Source organism: Vigna unguiculata, chromosome 3 (genome assembly GCF_004118075.2).
Source record: "Vigna unguiculata cultivar IT97K-499-35 chromosome 3, ASM411807v1, whole genome shotgun sequence".
Classification (NCBI taxonomy): Eukaryota; Viridiplantae; Streptophyta; class Magnoliopsida; order Fabales; family Fabaceae; genus Vigna; species Vigna unguiculata.
In genome coordinates, this window is record NC_040281.1 from 42,246,138 (window position 1) to 42,261,569 (window position 15,432).

At 31.4% G+C, this 15,432-nt stretch overlaps 1 protein-coding gene and 1 long non-coding RNA gene across 2 annotated transcripts; both read left to right on the top strand.

Annotated features, from left to right (window-relative positions):
• Window positions 1-1,303: 1,303 nt before the first annotated feature.
• LOC114176239 lies at window positions 1,304-4,009 on the top strand. The gene is made up of 2 exons (XR_003602981.1): window positions 1,304-2,440; window positions 3,781-4,009. It is a non-coding gene; the product is annotated as an uncharacterized LOC114176239 (long non-coding RNA).
• Window positions 4,010-7,572: 3,563 nt separating this feature from the next.
• LOC114179544 (cell cycle checkpoint protein RAD17) lies at window positions 7,573-12,559 on the top strand. The gene is made up of 12 exons (XM_028065916.1): window positions 7,573-7,994; window positions 8,136-8,193; window positions 8,854-8,939; window positions 9,023-9,070; window positions 9,517-9,573; window positions 9,808-9,910; window positions 10,161-10,471; window positions 10,559-10,913; window positions 11,047-11,172; window positions 11,308-11,506; window positions 11,581-11,638; window positions 11,951-12,559. Exons 1-12 carry the CDS (start codon window positions 7,818-7,820, stop codon window positions 12,185-12,187), a joined length of 1,815 nt encoding a protein of 604 aa, XP_027921717.1. The 5' UTR covers window positions 7,573-7,817; the 3' UTR covers window positions 12,188-12,559.
• Window positions 12,560-15,432: the final 2,873 nt, after the last annotated feature.

Genomic DNA, 15,432 nt, shown 5'->3' on the forward strand with positions numbered 1-15,432 from the left:
ATCTCACATACTCATCAGATGGAGGGACTTCAAGACAAAACACTACAAGAAATTTTCTATTTTGCTAAAGAAATTTGCGAGGAAAAATATTTGTAACTAATCCCTCGCTAATTTGCGAGAAAATAGTGAAAAAACAAAATTGTAGCTAGTTCGTAGCAAAATAGCTATAAAATTAAAAAAAAATATATTTGTAACTAATATCTCGCTAATTTGTGAAGAAATAGTGAAAGAATTAAATTGCAGCTGGTTCGTAGTAAAATAGCTACAGATTTACCATAACATATAATTGTAACTAATCCTTCACTAATTTACGAAAAAATTGCAAATAAATAAAATTATAGCTTGTTCGTAGCAAATTAACTACAAATTTACTATAATATATATTTGTAGCTATTTCCTCTCGATTAAATTTATACTAAATTAAAATATAAAATAATTTTTAATTTAAATATCTATTTTTTAAAATTTAAATATTCTAAAATTAATTTTAATTTAAATATTTAAAATTATTATTTTTAAATATAATTGTATATATTAAAGTATAAAATATAAATATAAACATAAATAAATAAATTAAAACATATTTGTCTCGTAAAAACATTAAAAAAGTTTCACAACAATCAAACTATAATAAATATACAGTTATATAAAAAATCTTAATATAAACTTAATTATTAATTACAATTAAACAAAAAGTTAGATATATAAACTTTAATTTTAATAAAAGAATTATAAGTTAATAGTGTTTCAGCAGGAACAATATAGTGAGATGAAACTAATTTTACTGGATAAACTGGGACAACTTTTTTGTTACTTTCAATTAGACTAACATTCTTAAAATGAGTATAAAAAAAAACAAATACTTAAAAATTAATCTAAGTACTTTTTTTATGAATATATTTTAACAAAAAGTTCTTGCATATTTTTCTTTTAAAATTTTTTAGCATAAAATTTATTTGATTTTTTGTATAAAATTCATTTGACATGAAATATTTAAAAATTTTATAGTGAATACTCTTTTTGCATGAAATACTTGCAAAATTATTATTTTAAGTTTATTACATTAATTATTAGAAATGTAATTATTGCCTACAACTTTTGTATTCAAATTCTTTCTATCAAATTAATTATATTAAAAATATATGTAATTTTTCTTAAAAAATATTTATTACAAAATAAATACATATAGGTTATTCTTTTTTAAAAATACCTGTAAATGATTTAAATTTTATTTTATATTTTTATGACTTGAGTACCTACACATTACATGCAATTACCCTTGCGCTCTCCTTCATTTATGACCTTCATCTCATCACTTAACGTCGAGCATCCTTTTTAATAACTACATCATGTTTTTAATTCTATCTTCATTCATTCATATTCTGGAAAAGAATCTCAACCGTTCCAAATTCTCACACTCCATCACATCTCTTGGCAGTTTACATCTCTCAATTCTCCTTTCTCATTTTATTCAGCCCCAACTACACACGATCCCGATGATGTTCTGGAGCAATTCCGACGATGTTCCCGTGCGATTCTGACGAGCTTCCACGGTCAACAATGACAACAAATTTGCTATTAAACCATTTTCATGGAGAATTTTGCTATTATTACTACATGAAGAATTTGGTATCTCATTTTCGTTCTCCATCTCCAACAACCGCCCTTCACAAACCCTAATATGATGTCGAAATTCACGAAAGAGGTCAAATAGTGGGAGCACCACGTCAACTGCTGCATGTTCCCCACCGGAGCACCACTCCCAGGCCAGGAGCACCTCAACTGCCCCATCGTTGTTGAGTACGAAGGTCCTCGAGTTCCGTATATGATGTTCCTAAGCTTGATTCGCTCGAAATTGGCACCACTGTATCCGCCATTCTAATTTGCACGACTTCAATAGTGGTTTGAATGATTGAATCTGGTGTGCTTTTGTTTTTTGTTTCGTAGAGTAAGTAATTAATTGCTATTTTCATTTATTTGGAGAGTACTCTGCTTCATCTAGCAATCAGAGGGGATCTCTTATTACATTTGTGAATGGTTGGAATGGGGTGGAGATCGTTAATGCGATGCACCTAGGTATAACGCACTTTCTCTACTCAAATTAATGCAACTTAGCTCATTTAATGATTAGGTCGTTTATAGGTAGATTCACTTATGTTTTACCCTGCATCTTTTGCTCATTATCTCATTTTGCATGCTTGTGTCTACAATTATTTGAATAAATAGTTTTGTCCTAGAATTAATTTGTAATCTATTTTTCTGTGTGCACGTTGATGCAACCAACTAAATATATAGACATCTGTAGTTACGTGATTTTGGTTTCTTTCGTTATGATCCTAGTGGTACTCAATTTTTGAACCATGAAGAGATACCTCTTGCACTTGAAGCTGCCCGTGTTGGACTAGAAATTAGAGTTGTCGGCAATGATTGTGGTGAAAAGGTATTTATCATACAAAAATTATTCTATTAAGTGGAATAATGACCTATTTATTTTTTTATTATCTTCAATTATTGTCTAGCAGTTAACTAATGATAAGGAATATAACTAAATAGATATGGTATCGTATATCGAAGATTAGATTTGGTTGTTTGTTAGCAAGTGTCATTTAGGCATCAAGGTTTTTGTTACTCGAAATGAGATTATGCTAGCAAAGTGCTTTGAATGAATTTAATTTTGTCTTTTAGCCAATAATATAGGACAAATTAGTTCTGATGTTTAATTTAAGAGGAAGAAAAATGATAAGATTAAGATTTACATAAAAGGAACTTCTATGCCTTTACATAAACATCAACAACAAAAATACATATATTATACCATGTAAGGCTGCAAAGTAAGCACACAAACCTTGCTTTCCAATTTTCTTTACTTATAAATCTTCCCTTTCTCCTTTATAGTTGTTCTCATCATTTTCCTTGGTTTTATAGATTCTCTTGGAACCGTGCATTTCTTGGTTTTTGTATGTATGGGTAGAAGTTATAAAAATGATAAAATTGTTTTCTTTGAGATAGTAATTTATCGAAGTTTGTGTTACAAGTGAATTATGAAGAACATCTCTATTGGAATACTAGGCTATAATATGAGTCATTTTCATCAAGATGTTAACCAGTAATTGGTTTCAACCTTGACAACTTATTGGCTACCAAAGTGAGTATAATCTTTTAGCTTTTGTCTTTGTTGGGGATTCATCTGAAGTATATTGGCTATGGCTCCTCATTTACATTATAGATCGTGTTCAAATCTTGTACCATCTTTTTCCTGATGATTATGAGATAGATCCCACCTATTTATTATCTGCCAAGAGGGAAAATATCACACGAGAGAATCCACTTGTGTGAATGAATTTTGACTAGTTGGATTCTAAAAGATTTGAGGAATAACATTTATCGTCGCCTTCTGGAGTAGTTTCAATTATATTTTTATTGGAAAATTTGTGCAGTATTAAGAAGTCTGATGTAATTTTAGACTACTCTCTCAAATACTTATCATAATTAGTATTTACAAATTGTTTGGCTCGTTGGAATTGCGCGTTTTGATGATCTACTGATTTTATAATTTTATCATTTTAAGGTAATACTTCAAGAATTATTTCACCTGCTCCTATAAACACGAAAAAAATTATAGGAAGTTAGTTTGTAATAGAGGCTAGGAAACCAGAAAAGGGTATTGATTGAAAAAAGAGTTTGCGTGTTAAATCTTAACATATTGAAATGTTTTCTTTTGCTAATGCAAATTCAGTAACCTTTTCTAACAGATCTTCTTTCTAATATTTACATTTTTAGGTGCTTTTTCAACTAATTCAGCAACATGAAGTTTTCCTTTGGGTAGATGTTTCACATCCCCTTTCGCAACCTTCTCCACTTCCTCAGCCACTTCTACAATATCTACCATACGTTCTGCTTCGTCTATTGTTGTCTAATTTTTTTTCTATACAAAGATAAAAAATTCTGCTATAATATTGAAAAATAGTTTCTTTAAACGTTATAATTAACGATGTTCTTATTATTTTAATACCTTTGAATTGTTCCAAAATCCCCATTTGCCCCTTGTAAATGAAAGAAGTGCATTGATTATTATTCCAATGATCCAAACATTCCGGTTAGATAACGTCTTTTCTTAAACTTTGTTAAAAGCATATTTAGAACAGGATAGTGGCGCAGGAATTATTGTATATTCTAAATATCATTCTCTAATTAACATTTACGTAAGTCTCATTTTTTTAAATCTCGCATGAATTAACAAAAAATTAGTTACGAATTAGTGAGAGAAAAATTGTGACAATTAGCTATGAATTAGTGAGAGTAAAATTGCGACAAATTAGTTATAGATTAGCGAGAGAAAAGTGTGACAAATTAGCTATGGATTAGTAAGAGTAAAATTGCAACAAATTAGCGAGAGCCAAGTTGCTACAAATCAGCTACAGATTAGTGAGAGAAAAGTTGCGACAAATTAGCTATGAATTAGCGAGAGAAAAGTTGCGACAAATTAGTTACCGATTAGCAAGAGAAAAGTTGCAACAAGTTAGCTATGGATTAGCGAGAGAAAAGTTGCGACAAATTAGCTACGGATTAGCGAGAGAAAAGTTGCGACAAATTAGCTACGAATTAGCTATAAATTTTAAAACTTTCTCACTTCATTTAGCTGCCTGGATTTAGCTACGAAACATTCCCTAGCAATTTGCTAGTTAATCTGTAGCAAAAGTTGTTAGCGAGGGATTAGCTACGGATTAACTAAGAAATTTTCCGTAGCTAATATGCAATTTTTTTGTAGTGAAACTCATATGTCTTTGTGTTCGGAGATAGACAACATGACACTCTTTGTAGTAAGTACAAAATAATTAAGGAGGAGTAGATGCACTTTCATGCATCTAAAGAGTCTTGGAACTGACAAGTTTGTTTCTTAAATTATTTTATAGTCACATAAGTCATACATTTTTTATTTACAGTTATTAATTTATGTTATGTGTGACAGAAAAAAAAAGATAGTATTCAAACAAAAGACAAAAGCTTAATGATGCACCACACATATACTCTCGTGAGGTGGCTATGCAGTATTAGAGACACGATTGAGAAAGTCTCTAGCAAAGGCTTTAGGATTCAAGTCCTCTAACCTAGTATTTGTACTTCCTAGGTACGAGATGTGGAGTCCAATGGTCACATGACATCACAATAAACTCAAATGATATCTGAAAAAAATAGTAAGTACAAAACCTAAACTCAAAACCATAGTTCAAATGAAGTGCTTTATGATTAAACTTGATTATGTGGTGCATGATGAGTTAGTTAAGCAAGAGACTCAACGTTTGTTTGTTGGCCATGGTCAGAAAAATATACTCACAACGACCATTGGAAAGCCAGACCACTCAGGTCGTGTGTGTAGCATTGGAGGTGTAATTGGTCTTCGAGATTACTATGATCTTCCACAAAGAAGTAACGAATCATTAAGCCAAAAGACCTTAAGGAAGATGAAGCTCCAAAGGGAGAAAAGAATCAACCAACACATGGTAGTTATGAAGTAATGCTTTATGGAACAACTTCAACAACAACAACAAATGCAAAGAGCACATAAAGAAAAAACTTAATTTCCTGCAGTAGTAGAATATGGAGTTACCCATTGAAGTTCCAACAGGATGTGGTGTGAGCACAAGAGGTTCATGCTCTGCTGTAGACCATACTGACTGTACAAGTAGCTATTAGTTTATGGAGATCCCCGTGTATAGTGGTCGTAGGACGACAACTTGAAGGAGCACAAATTATCTTTTGTGCTCCCCTTCTGCTCTAAAATACGCGTGTGACGATTGATAAAGTTCGAGATCCCATGCTCAAGTGTGTGTGCCAACTTTAGAAATCTAATTCGTGGGAGACCTCTATAATGTTATTTTTAATATTTTTATCTTACAATTTATAAATAAATGATCTATATCTTTAAAAATCTTTATTTTAGTTATTTTGTCTTCAAATAGTTATCTTAAATTTAATTTTGCTTTTAATTAAAATAATTACTTTATTATTTTACTCTTTAAATAATTTTTTATTAAAATTTTTTATTTTAAAATTAAAAGAATTATCTATAATAAAAAAATAAACCAATATACAAATATATTTTTACTAGTCTCTCCAAAAATAAATATTAAAAATTAATAATTCAAAAATTTAGGAAGGTAAGATTATTTTTTACAAGAACTGAAAAAATTAGACATTGTACAACAAATAAAATCATAATTTCAAATTTACAAAAATATATTTTTATGAAAATCAAAATCAAAACTAGTTCATTTCTGAACTTAAGAAAAAGATTCTTAATACTTAATTGTAAATTTAAATTTTAAAATTTTTTTCCATTGGTTTTTGTTCCTTCCCTTCGACTGGAAGCCACATGCTGAGAGAAGAGAAAAAGAGAAGAGAAAACGCGCGTAGTTCCTTCCTTCCACTTTTGTATTTTGCGTTCTAAAATAAAAACACACAACCCAAGACCTCTTCATCCTGATCATGGACTTTAACCAACCAAAACTGCTACACCATTTTAATCATAACTCCACCGTAATAAAACTGGTATAATAATCCCGTGTTAAAGTCTATACTACAAATATTAAAAATAATATAATTAAAAGGTGTGTTAGTTGATAAAAAAATCTCTAAATAACAATTACTTTTAGATATAAAAAATAATTAAGTAATTGGATTGTGAGTTAGTCTCTAAATTAACAATGCTAAACATCAAGTCATTAATTAGTCAATCATTAATAATATTTTGACATTATCACACCTAATGCTCTTAATGCTAACATCAAACTGATATTTTACCATTGAAAAAATTATTAAACAACAAAACTAAGAAATGATTTTAAAAATTTAAAGAGAAAAAATATTGTATATTTTTTAAAAAATAAATATTTCAAATAAATAAAAAATAATTTGATTTATATTATGTATGTAACCTTTATAATTGTTTAACTAAGAACATATTTATTCTCCATTGAAAGTTATCTTTTTTCCCTTTAAACTTATAAAATTGTTTTTTTATAACTTATGTTAAATATTCTTTCCACGTAATCGATAATAAAATTTGTAAAATAATGCAAGCATATCTAAAATTATATCAAATAAATGTTCTTTATCTATAACATCAATAAATAATTTTTTTTTAATGTATACAAATTTTTAACATTTTTAATTTTTGAATCACCGTTTATTTAAATTTAATTATGTTTTTAATTAAAATAATTACTTTATTATTTTACTCTTTAAATTATTATTTATTTAAATTTAATTATTTTAAAATTAAAATAATTATCTATAATAAAAAAAACAAACATGTGCAAATATAGTTTTACTACTCTCTCCAAAAATAAATATTAAAAATTATTAATTTAAAAACTTAGGAAGATAAGATTATTTTTTACAAGAACTGAAAAATTTAGACATTTTACAATAACTAAAATAATAATTTCAAATTTTACAAAAATATATTTTTTATGAAAACCAAAATCAAAACTAGTTCATTTTTCTGAACTTAAAAAGATACTTAATGGTAAATTTAAATTTTAAAATCTTTTCCTATTGGTTTTTGTTCCTTCCCTTCCTCTAGAAGCCAAAGACTCATAAAAAAGAAAAGAGAAGACGCGCGTAGTTCCTCCCTTCCACTTTCGTATTTTGCGCTCCAAAATAAAATCCTCCATTATCATGTTTTTGATTTCAATTCAGGGCCACTTCTGGTTTCCGTGGGTATCGTTTCACGAATCTCATTAGGAACTGAGTTCGTAATTTATCCCTTGTTGCTACAAATCCGTAGAATAGGAAAGGGAAAATAGGGTTTTCTGATGTCAAAGAGAAACTGCGTCGTTATTCTGTCATCGGAAGATGAAGACGCTACTTCTAAGTTGAGTTCGAGTAGCAACTATAAAAAGACGAAGTCGAGGTCCACCTCAGCATCCTCTCGGGGAAGGAAGAAGGCACGTGCTTCACATTCTCGCTCTCACCTCTCCAAACTGCACGAGGTATCAGTTTTTTTTTTTTTTTTTTTTTTCACTTCATGTGTTTATTATTTACATTCTGTTACTTAAATTTTACTAATCAATGTGAAGCTTGAGCGAGTTTGCATTTTTTAATGTGTTTTATTTGATGATTCTTTTTGGCAGATAGACTTATTTGGAGATGACTTCAATGAGGTGTTTACTGGGTCAAAGGTATCCGCTGGTATGCTATTGCTGTGTTTATAACTTGTATTCAGTCTTTGTATTGTACATTTGTTATTTGTTTGCTTCAACATGATGCAAATGGATTCGGCTCCTCTAATGTGAGCCGTTCAATTTAGAAAGTAAGGTCAGTTTACTTAGTAACTGTTCTTGTTCTCGTCAACTGCTGAGATTACTAATTCTACACTTGCTCACTTCAGATAAGCTAATCTGATGAGATTACTGTTCAATATGCACAGTTCCTTTAAAGTGAGGAGGTTGCACTTTAGAGAATAAAGTGCATTTATGATCCTTGGATTGAAAAGCAATAGTTGAACAACTCTTTAGTTTGTTTACACAGATATTTGCATTTTATAACAGCATCAACCAGTTCATTTTCTAACTGACAGTTAAAACTTCACCTTATTCTCTAAATGTGCTCCTCGTTTTGAAGGATGCAATTTGTAGTACCACAGTGGTTCGATTTCAGTATTGATACTAATACCTTGACTTCGTTAAGATGCAAGCTTTATTAAACAGATTGCTCGGGTTATCAACTTCACATACACAGAACAAAATTGAAATCTTGGATTTGTACCTTTCGTCCCAATTGTTGTGCCTTCTGGATTTTTTTTTTTATTTTCTGATCTAATATGTTGCAAATGCTACGTGGATACAACAGGTACTCAAAGGAGCTCTGCAGAGGAGTTATGGGTTGATAAATACAAGCCCAATTCATTAGAAGAGCTTGCTGTTCACAAGAAAAAGGTCAAGAATCTGATACCTAAGCTCTTGATTCTGGTAGTGATATGAATATCATCCCATTTTCTCCATTTTTGTGGCATTTGCAGGTTGAAGATGTTAAGACATGGTTTGAAGAGAGGTTGAAATCTTCGAAGGTAAATCTAGGAGTAGAGCTGTGAGATTATAGTAGTTTGATTGACTTATGACTGTTATCTTGTTTTTCACGCACTAGAATATATAGCTCCATAGAGATTGTTATTCTTGTAAATGTGCAAAACAACTTTTTAGAATGTGGTAATGATAAATTAATGCTGAATTGTCAATGTTTTTAGAATGTTTGAAAGTTTGACCTGGTATAAAAAAGAGAACGTCATCATCTTTTGCTTGTTGGTTGTTGGTTGTTGTGAGTCTTCTAAATTCTTCCTCATACGTGTTTAATTCCAAATTTTACATTTCTATGGAACTTTCTTCTCGTGTACTGGGTTATATACTAAGTTACTATATATTGTCTTCTCTGAACTTTATATATGCATTTTTTTGATTTTATTCTATTCATATTGTGAGTTCCTTTTTCTTTGTTTTCTTTATGGAGAATTTTCAGGGTGTTTACAATAATAATGTTCTCCTCATCAGTGGTCAGGCTGGAGTTGGAAAATCTGTATGTAGCTCTACCATCCTCATTTAGCCTCTTTCGCATACTGGCTCAGCCACTCAGGACAATTTGGAAATGTTAATTTTTGGAGCTTCAGGCTTCTACGACTTGGTGTCAAAATCTTCTCTTTTAACTATTACTAAATAACACTTCACTTTACATTGATATGGATAGCCTTATTTTGATGTACTTTGATAGAAATACCACTTAGATATTTAAGCACTTCTTTTTACTATGTAGGCTGCTATTCATGTAATTGCATCTCATCTGGGAGCAATAGTTTATGGGTGGAACACACCTACACCTGTAATATGGCAGGAGCATCTTTATAATTCTGGCACAGGTAGGTTCAGCAACTATGTTTTGATGAGCTAGTACGAGTAAATCATGATTTTAAATAGCCTCTCTGTTAAACATCTATTTTTTCAGTGAAATGATTAGTGCCCTTGAGGGTGTATTGTTAAATTACAATGTGCATTGTGTTTACATTCCAATGTAGAATACTGCTGCTTCGGGTTGGTGGGATTCTAATGATTGAAATTTGTGACTTACTGATTGTGACCTTTTTTTTCTAATTTTCTGATTCAATGCAGGGACTCAATACACATCCAAGCTAGATGAATTTGAAAGTTTCGTTGAGAGAGTACGAAAATATGGATTATTGCTAACTTCTTATACTGGGGATTCAAAGCCTTCCATCATACTTTTAATAGACGATCTTCCCATGACTAATGGCAAATCTGCTTTTGGAAGACTTAAAAATTGCTTGCAACTTTTGGTAAAATCAACTCAGATACCCACAGCAATATTGTTAACTGACTGTGGAAATGCTGACTCAGTAGATTATAATGCTCGTTGCCTGGAAGAACTGAAGCTATCACTAGAGAGTTCTGGGGCTTGTAAGGTTACATCCTTGAAGAATTATCTTCTGGTTTTTATTGCCATGTTATAAGAGAATATATGTGTTAGACTTAGTTTGGGAAACTTTCAGGTTGCTTTCAATCCAATTACAGTGAATTCTATGAAGAAGGTTCTTTTAAGAATATGCCAAATGGAGCGGTGTGATGTGACTGCTGAGTATGTTGATCTAATAGCAAAAACAAGTGGAGGTGACATCAGACATGCAATCACTTCTTTACAGTTTTTCTGCCTGAAACCAAATCTAGTGCACTCTTTGGCCTCTTCTACTTCCTCTCATGTTTCGTTGAAAGAGGAAAGTAATAAACCTGATACATCAGATTCTGGATACTCGTTGCACTTTGGCAGAGACGAAGCATTATCTCTATTTCATGCTTTGGGGAAATTTTTGCATAATAAAAGGGAGACTGGAGTTGGAATAGAATATGGTGTGTGATTCAGCAAAATTTGGATTCCGTATTTTCTCTCTTGTACTTGAGGAAGCAGAAACATAACTAGGCTAAGTTAAATATTTGATATCTATGCTACATCTTTTAACTTGTTGATTTTCTTGTTTGGTAGATCAAGATGGATTTCTTATTCGAGAAAGACTTTCAAGATTACCATTAAAAATGGATGTCCCTGAGAAGATTCTTTGCCAAGCCCATGTGCAACCTGGTTCAGTTGCTGATTTTCTGCATGAAAATGGTACTTCCTTCCCATATGCTAGTGTTGACATTCTTCATAAAAATTGAAAACATATTTCTAAAATGAAGATGGCATCTTTCTTTAATGTTCTAAACCCAATCCAGTAGCTTTCTAATTCAGGCTAATTTCTTGCAGTTCTGGATTTTTTGGATGATGAGGCGATACATGACGCATGGACTGTGTCTTCATATCTAGGTGATGCTGACATTCTTCTTGCAAAACTCCGGGGAATGGTATGTAGTTATAACGAGGCAGAGGGTGTTTTACAGTCAGCTGCTGCATCGATAGCTGTTCGTGGGGTTCTATTTGGAAATTCTAATCCACTATCCTCCAGGTTATACTTGTTTACATTCAATGTTCCGTGACAAAACTTTATGTTTCTGTATCTAAACCTGTTCACTTGTACAGGTGGCATGCTGTTCGACGACCAAGGCTCTGGCAAGTTGAGAAAGTATCATTTTACAAGGTAAACGCATTATGGCTCCTCTATATGTTATATGTTCTTATCCCGCATTTTTTCAACTATCTATTTGATGTAAGTAATTTGGATTTGAAATTTATTATTACATTTATATAGTAGTTACCTTGGGAAAGGAAAAAGGACTCCGGAGAGCATCAATGGAAAGTATTTTTTTATAAACGTTATTTTTATGCCATTTACTACGTCTAATTATTTGATTTTTTTTTTCTCACTACAAGATTCAAATGTTTCATCTTCTAGATTTTTGTTTCTCGCCACTGTTGAAATTTGATTTCTGTTCATGGTCTTACATTGCAGAATGAGGTGGATAGGCTCAGAATCCCTGCCTGTAAACGGTTTAGTTCTTATCATATGTCAATTATGGCCACTGAGTACATGCCCATGCTTAAATTGCTCGGAAATAGAGCATGTGGATATGATGGACCGAGTCAGAAATCATCACCGAACTTGGAAATGGAAGACTTTGATTTCGATAAAATGGATTTAGATGAACAATCTATGGGCCTTTCCGATGATGACATAGAAGATTGGTAGGGATGCGACGTGTAATATACGTGGTTGCAATCTTACTTTAATGCATAGTGTTAGCACCTTCTCAAGCCTATCATCTCTACTATTGATTGAGGCTAAAGCTTTACAAAGGAAACAGGTTTGAGTTCTGATGCATGATCACAAGTCCGAATTGGTACTCTCAAGCCTTGATGGGGGATGATGGGTTTCTGAAAACAATTTTTTAGTGAGAAAGAGCCGTTGTAAATATCTACTTTTGTTAGTTTGTAGTTTTTGTGTTAACGCTCGCAATACAGAATTAGTAAGCTACTTATGAAGCAGGAACATGGAATGGAAGTTATTGGAAAAGATGCTTACTTATATATTACAAACAATTCAAGGGGGGCAAATTCCAAGCACATGGAACATAATTAGTTTGTGTTTTTATTCGTTAAAAGGTGTTAATTTTTGTTTTTGTTTTTGTTTTTGTTAGATTGCTGCGTAATAAGAGGAGAGAAGTTTGCAAATGATAGATAGTTGAATGCGGAAGTGCTAATGTTGGGACGTCCAATGTTCATAGTGATGCTAAAAGGTTGTGTGTTTTGAATACAATTATCAAGTGGTGATTTGAAGTAACATCAAGGTTTTACTAATCAATTTAAACGTTGATCAATTCGGCAATATTATACAGACATGTCAAGGAGCTATTTTGGTAGCTCATCGAACAATTTGTTAATATCTTCAAACATGCCAAGGAGCTGTTTTGGATGGGACCATTAAGGTGGAACTATTTTAGAATATGTCAAGGAGTTGACTTTGCTAGCTCAATGATCAAGTTGGAAATTTCTCTAACTGAGGTTTTGCTCATCTAACGAGGTAGTTGGAAAATATTTCCTAATATGTAATAAGTTGATAAAATGAAAGAAACCTTAATAATTTAAATTATTTTGGTCTGGGCTAATTAGTCTTGACCTTTGATTTGACTGGTATCGACCTTTGGTTCGATTTGACTTATCACGATCTTTATGGATTGATTTATTTCGATCTTTGATTATGACGGATTCAGTCTTGGTTTTCAACCTTCGGCTTAAGTTGACTTGATTTAACTTTCAATCCAGCTGACTACTCATCACAATCTTAAGCTTGCGTTGACTTATCACGACTTTCATGCATGTCAACTTGGCACGAACTTTCGGGGCTTACTGAACTTGACTTTTGACCTTGATAGATTTATCTTAACCTTCGATCCAAATTGAGTTATCCTGATCTTTAGTCTGAACTGACTTATCCCAACATTTGGCTTGGGCCAACTTATCTTGACCTACAACTTGATCCTATTGACCCAAATGAATCTTTAGTCTGAATTGATTTGATTAGACCTTTGATCCAAACTAAATTTCTTGTATTTAGGAGTTGTTTAACGTGTTGTTTGAGACAATTCTCACTTTGGTCTTGACTCTCACTTGAAGAGCATATTGAAGCATTGCTGGACCTCTCATTTGGTGGGATATTAAAAAAAGAGAACTTATTTAGGAGGGAGTTTGGCTAACCCATAAATCACGAATGAAATTGACACATCTATATATAGGATGATTCAATATTAAAAAATAATTAATTATTGTGAGGAATGAGCTTTCAACTCTCTCTACATGTTCGTTTCATACGATTTTTTTTTATCAAATTCGTCATTATCACAACACGACAATTAAAATTATTTTGAAAAAATAAAATAAAATAAAGTAGAAGAATGGTCACAATTTATCAAGGAAATTACAAAAAAAGCCTTTAAAAATTATCTTTTGGAAACAAATTTGAAACTTGAAAAGGACTTAAGGAAACTATGGTACAAAAGTATGCTATATATTATTGATGTGATATTAAATATGTAGACGTAGATCTTGGCATTCCAACTTCATGCATGAAGCATGTTTAAAATTGTTTTGGATATTGAATCACCCTCATCAATCATCAATAGTGGCAACTCATCTCCATAAAAGAATTAGAAAAGTAACTAACTTGTGGAATTTAACTTATGACAAGAATGTGGCCAATGCTTATAATTCACATACAAAATGCAATGATGACACTGAAGCAAAACAAAAGTGAAAGATGGTTGTAAGGAAATATTTACTGATAAGGTACATCTTATGATAGAAGCTAAAAAAGAGAGAATAATACCTCTTACGATCTCTTTTTTCCAGTAATAGAAGCAAGAGTAACACTTCAAGCACGTAGCTAAGAATGTTTTTTGTTTTTTGTTTTTTTTTAAGTTTTCTTTTGTGATTTCTAGTAATACCTCTTTTATTAGTTGATTAGAGGTTATGTCTTTTCTTGCATGAGTTGGCCTAGCCTCCTCCTGTTTTTTGTATTTTATTTCTTTCTTTTGTAGTGAGGCTAATGTATTAAAAGAAATTCATATTTTTTTCTCGTAACATATTTGTTCTTATGCTACTTTTTTTTTTTCTGAAGGAGGTAATTTATTTTTCTATTTTATCTTTATGTGAGTGTTTCTTGTTGTGTGTATAAAAGATAGATGAATGAGTGATTGCAATTTTCTTTTATTCATATAGTTTTTATTCATGTATATGGTAGAGATATTATATAAATTTAAAAAAGAATTAAGATGTCTTAATTTTTTTTAAATTTTACCAAATAATATTTTCTCGTAACATTTTTAGAAATTTTATTTTTAATTTTAACTAATTTGTGGACAAGAGACAAGGTGTTATTACTTAGGAAAACGATTCTTTGACAAACAAAATTTGACAAAGTTTTGACAAAGTTGAGCTGGCTTTTATATGTCATTGTTTTATTTATTTTTATTTGTAGATAATTTTTCGTTCTGGCTTTGAGAAGGGATAAATACTGTCAAACTTTCTTCCCTAACTTTCGTTTTCAAAGCTTCTATAGCTGTTCTTTTGTGTCACCATTCCCTCCTTCAAGCTCTCTTCGGTGTCTCGCTGCTTCTCCTCCATAATCCTTCGCGGCAGACGTTTGTCTCAATCCTTCTCTCAGAAGGTTACTTCCATATTAAGGGTTTGGTGTGTTCTTATTTGTACATGGCTTTCGTCCTCACTGTTTCCGCCTTCATTTGCATTGCTTTCGTTGTTCCAGTGTTGGAGTTCGACGACATCGTAGGTTAGTTTTCCTTCTTCTTGTATTTTGTTTTTTTTTTTTTTGAGATCCTGTTATTCTTTTTTCTGGGTTTAGAATTTTATTCGAAGCCTCTGTGTTTGCATCCCTGTTTTCGTCCCCCCATTTTCACGTGCTTTGTATTATTGAATTTATTT

Coding starts and splice junctions, on each gene's coding strand:
- LOC114179544 (XM_028065916.1), top strand. CDS start 7,818: ATGTCAAAGAGAAACTGCGTCGTTATTCTGTCATCGGAAGATGAAGAC. Junction 7,995..8,135: donor ACCTCTCCAAACTGCACGAG/GTATCAGTTTTT, acceptor TCTTTTTGGCAG/ATAGACTTATTTGGAGATGA. Junction 11,173..11,307: donor TGATTTTCTGCATGAAAATG/GTACTTCCTTCC, acceptor AATTTCTTGCAG/TTCTGGATTTTTTGGATGAT.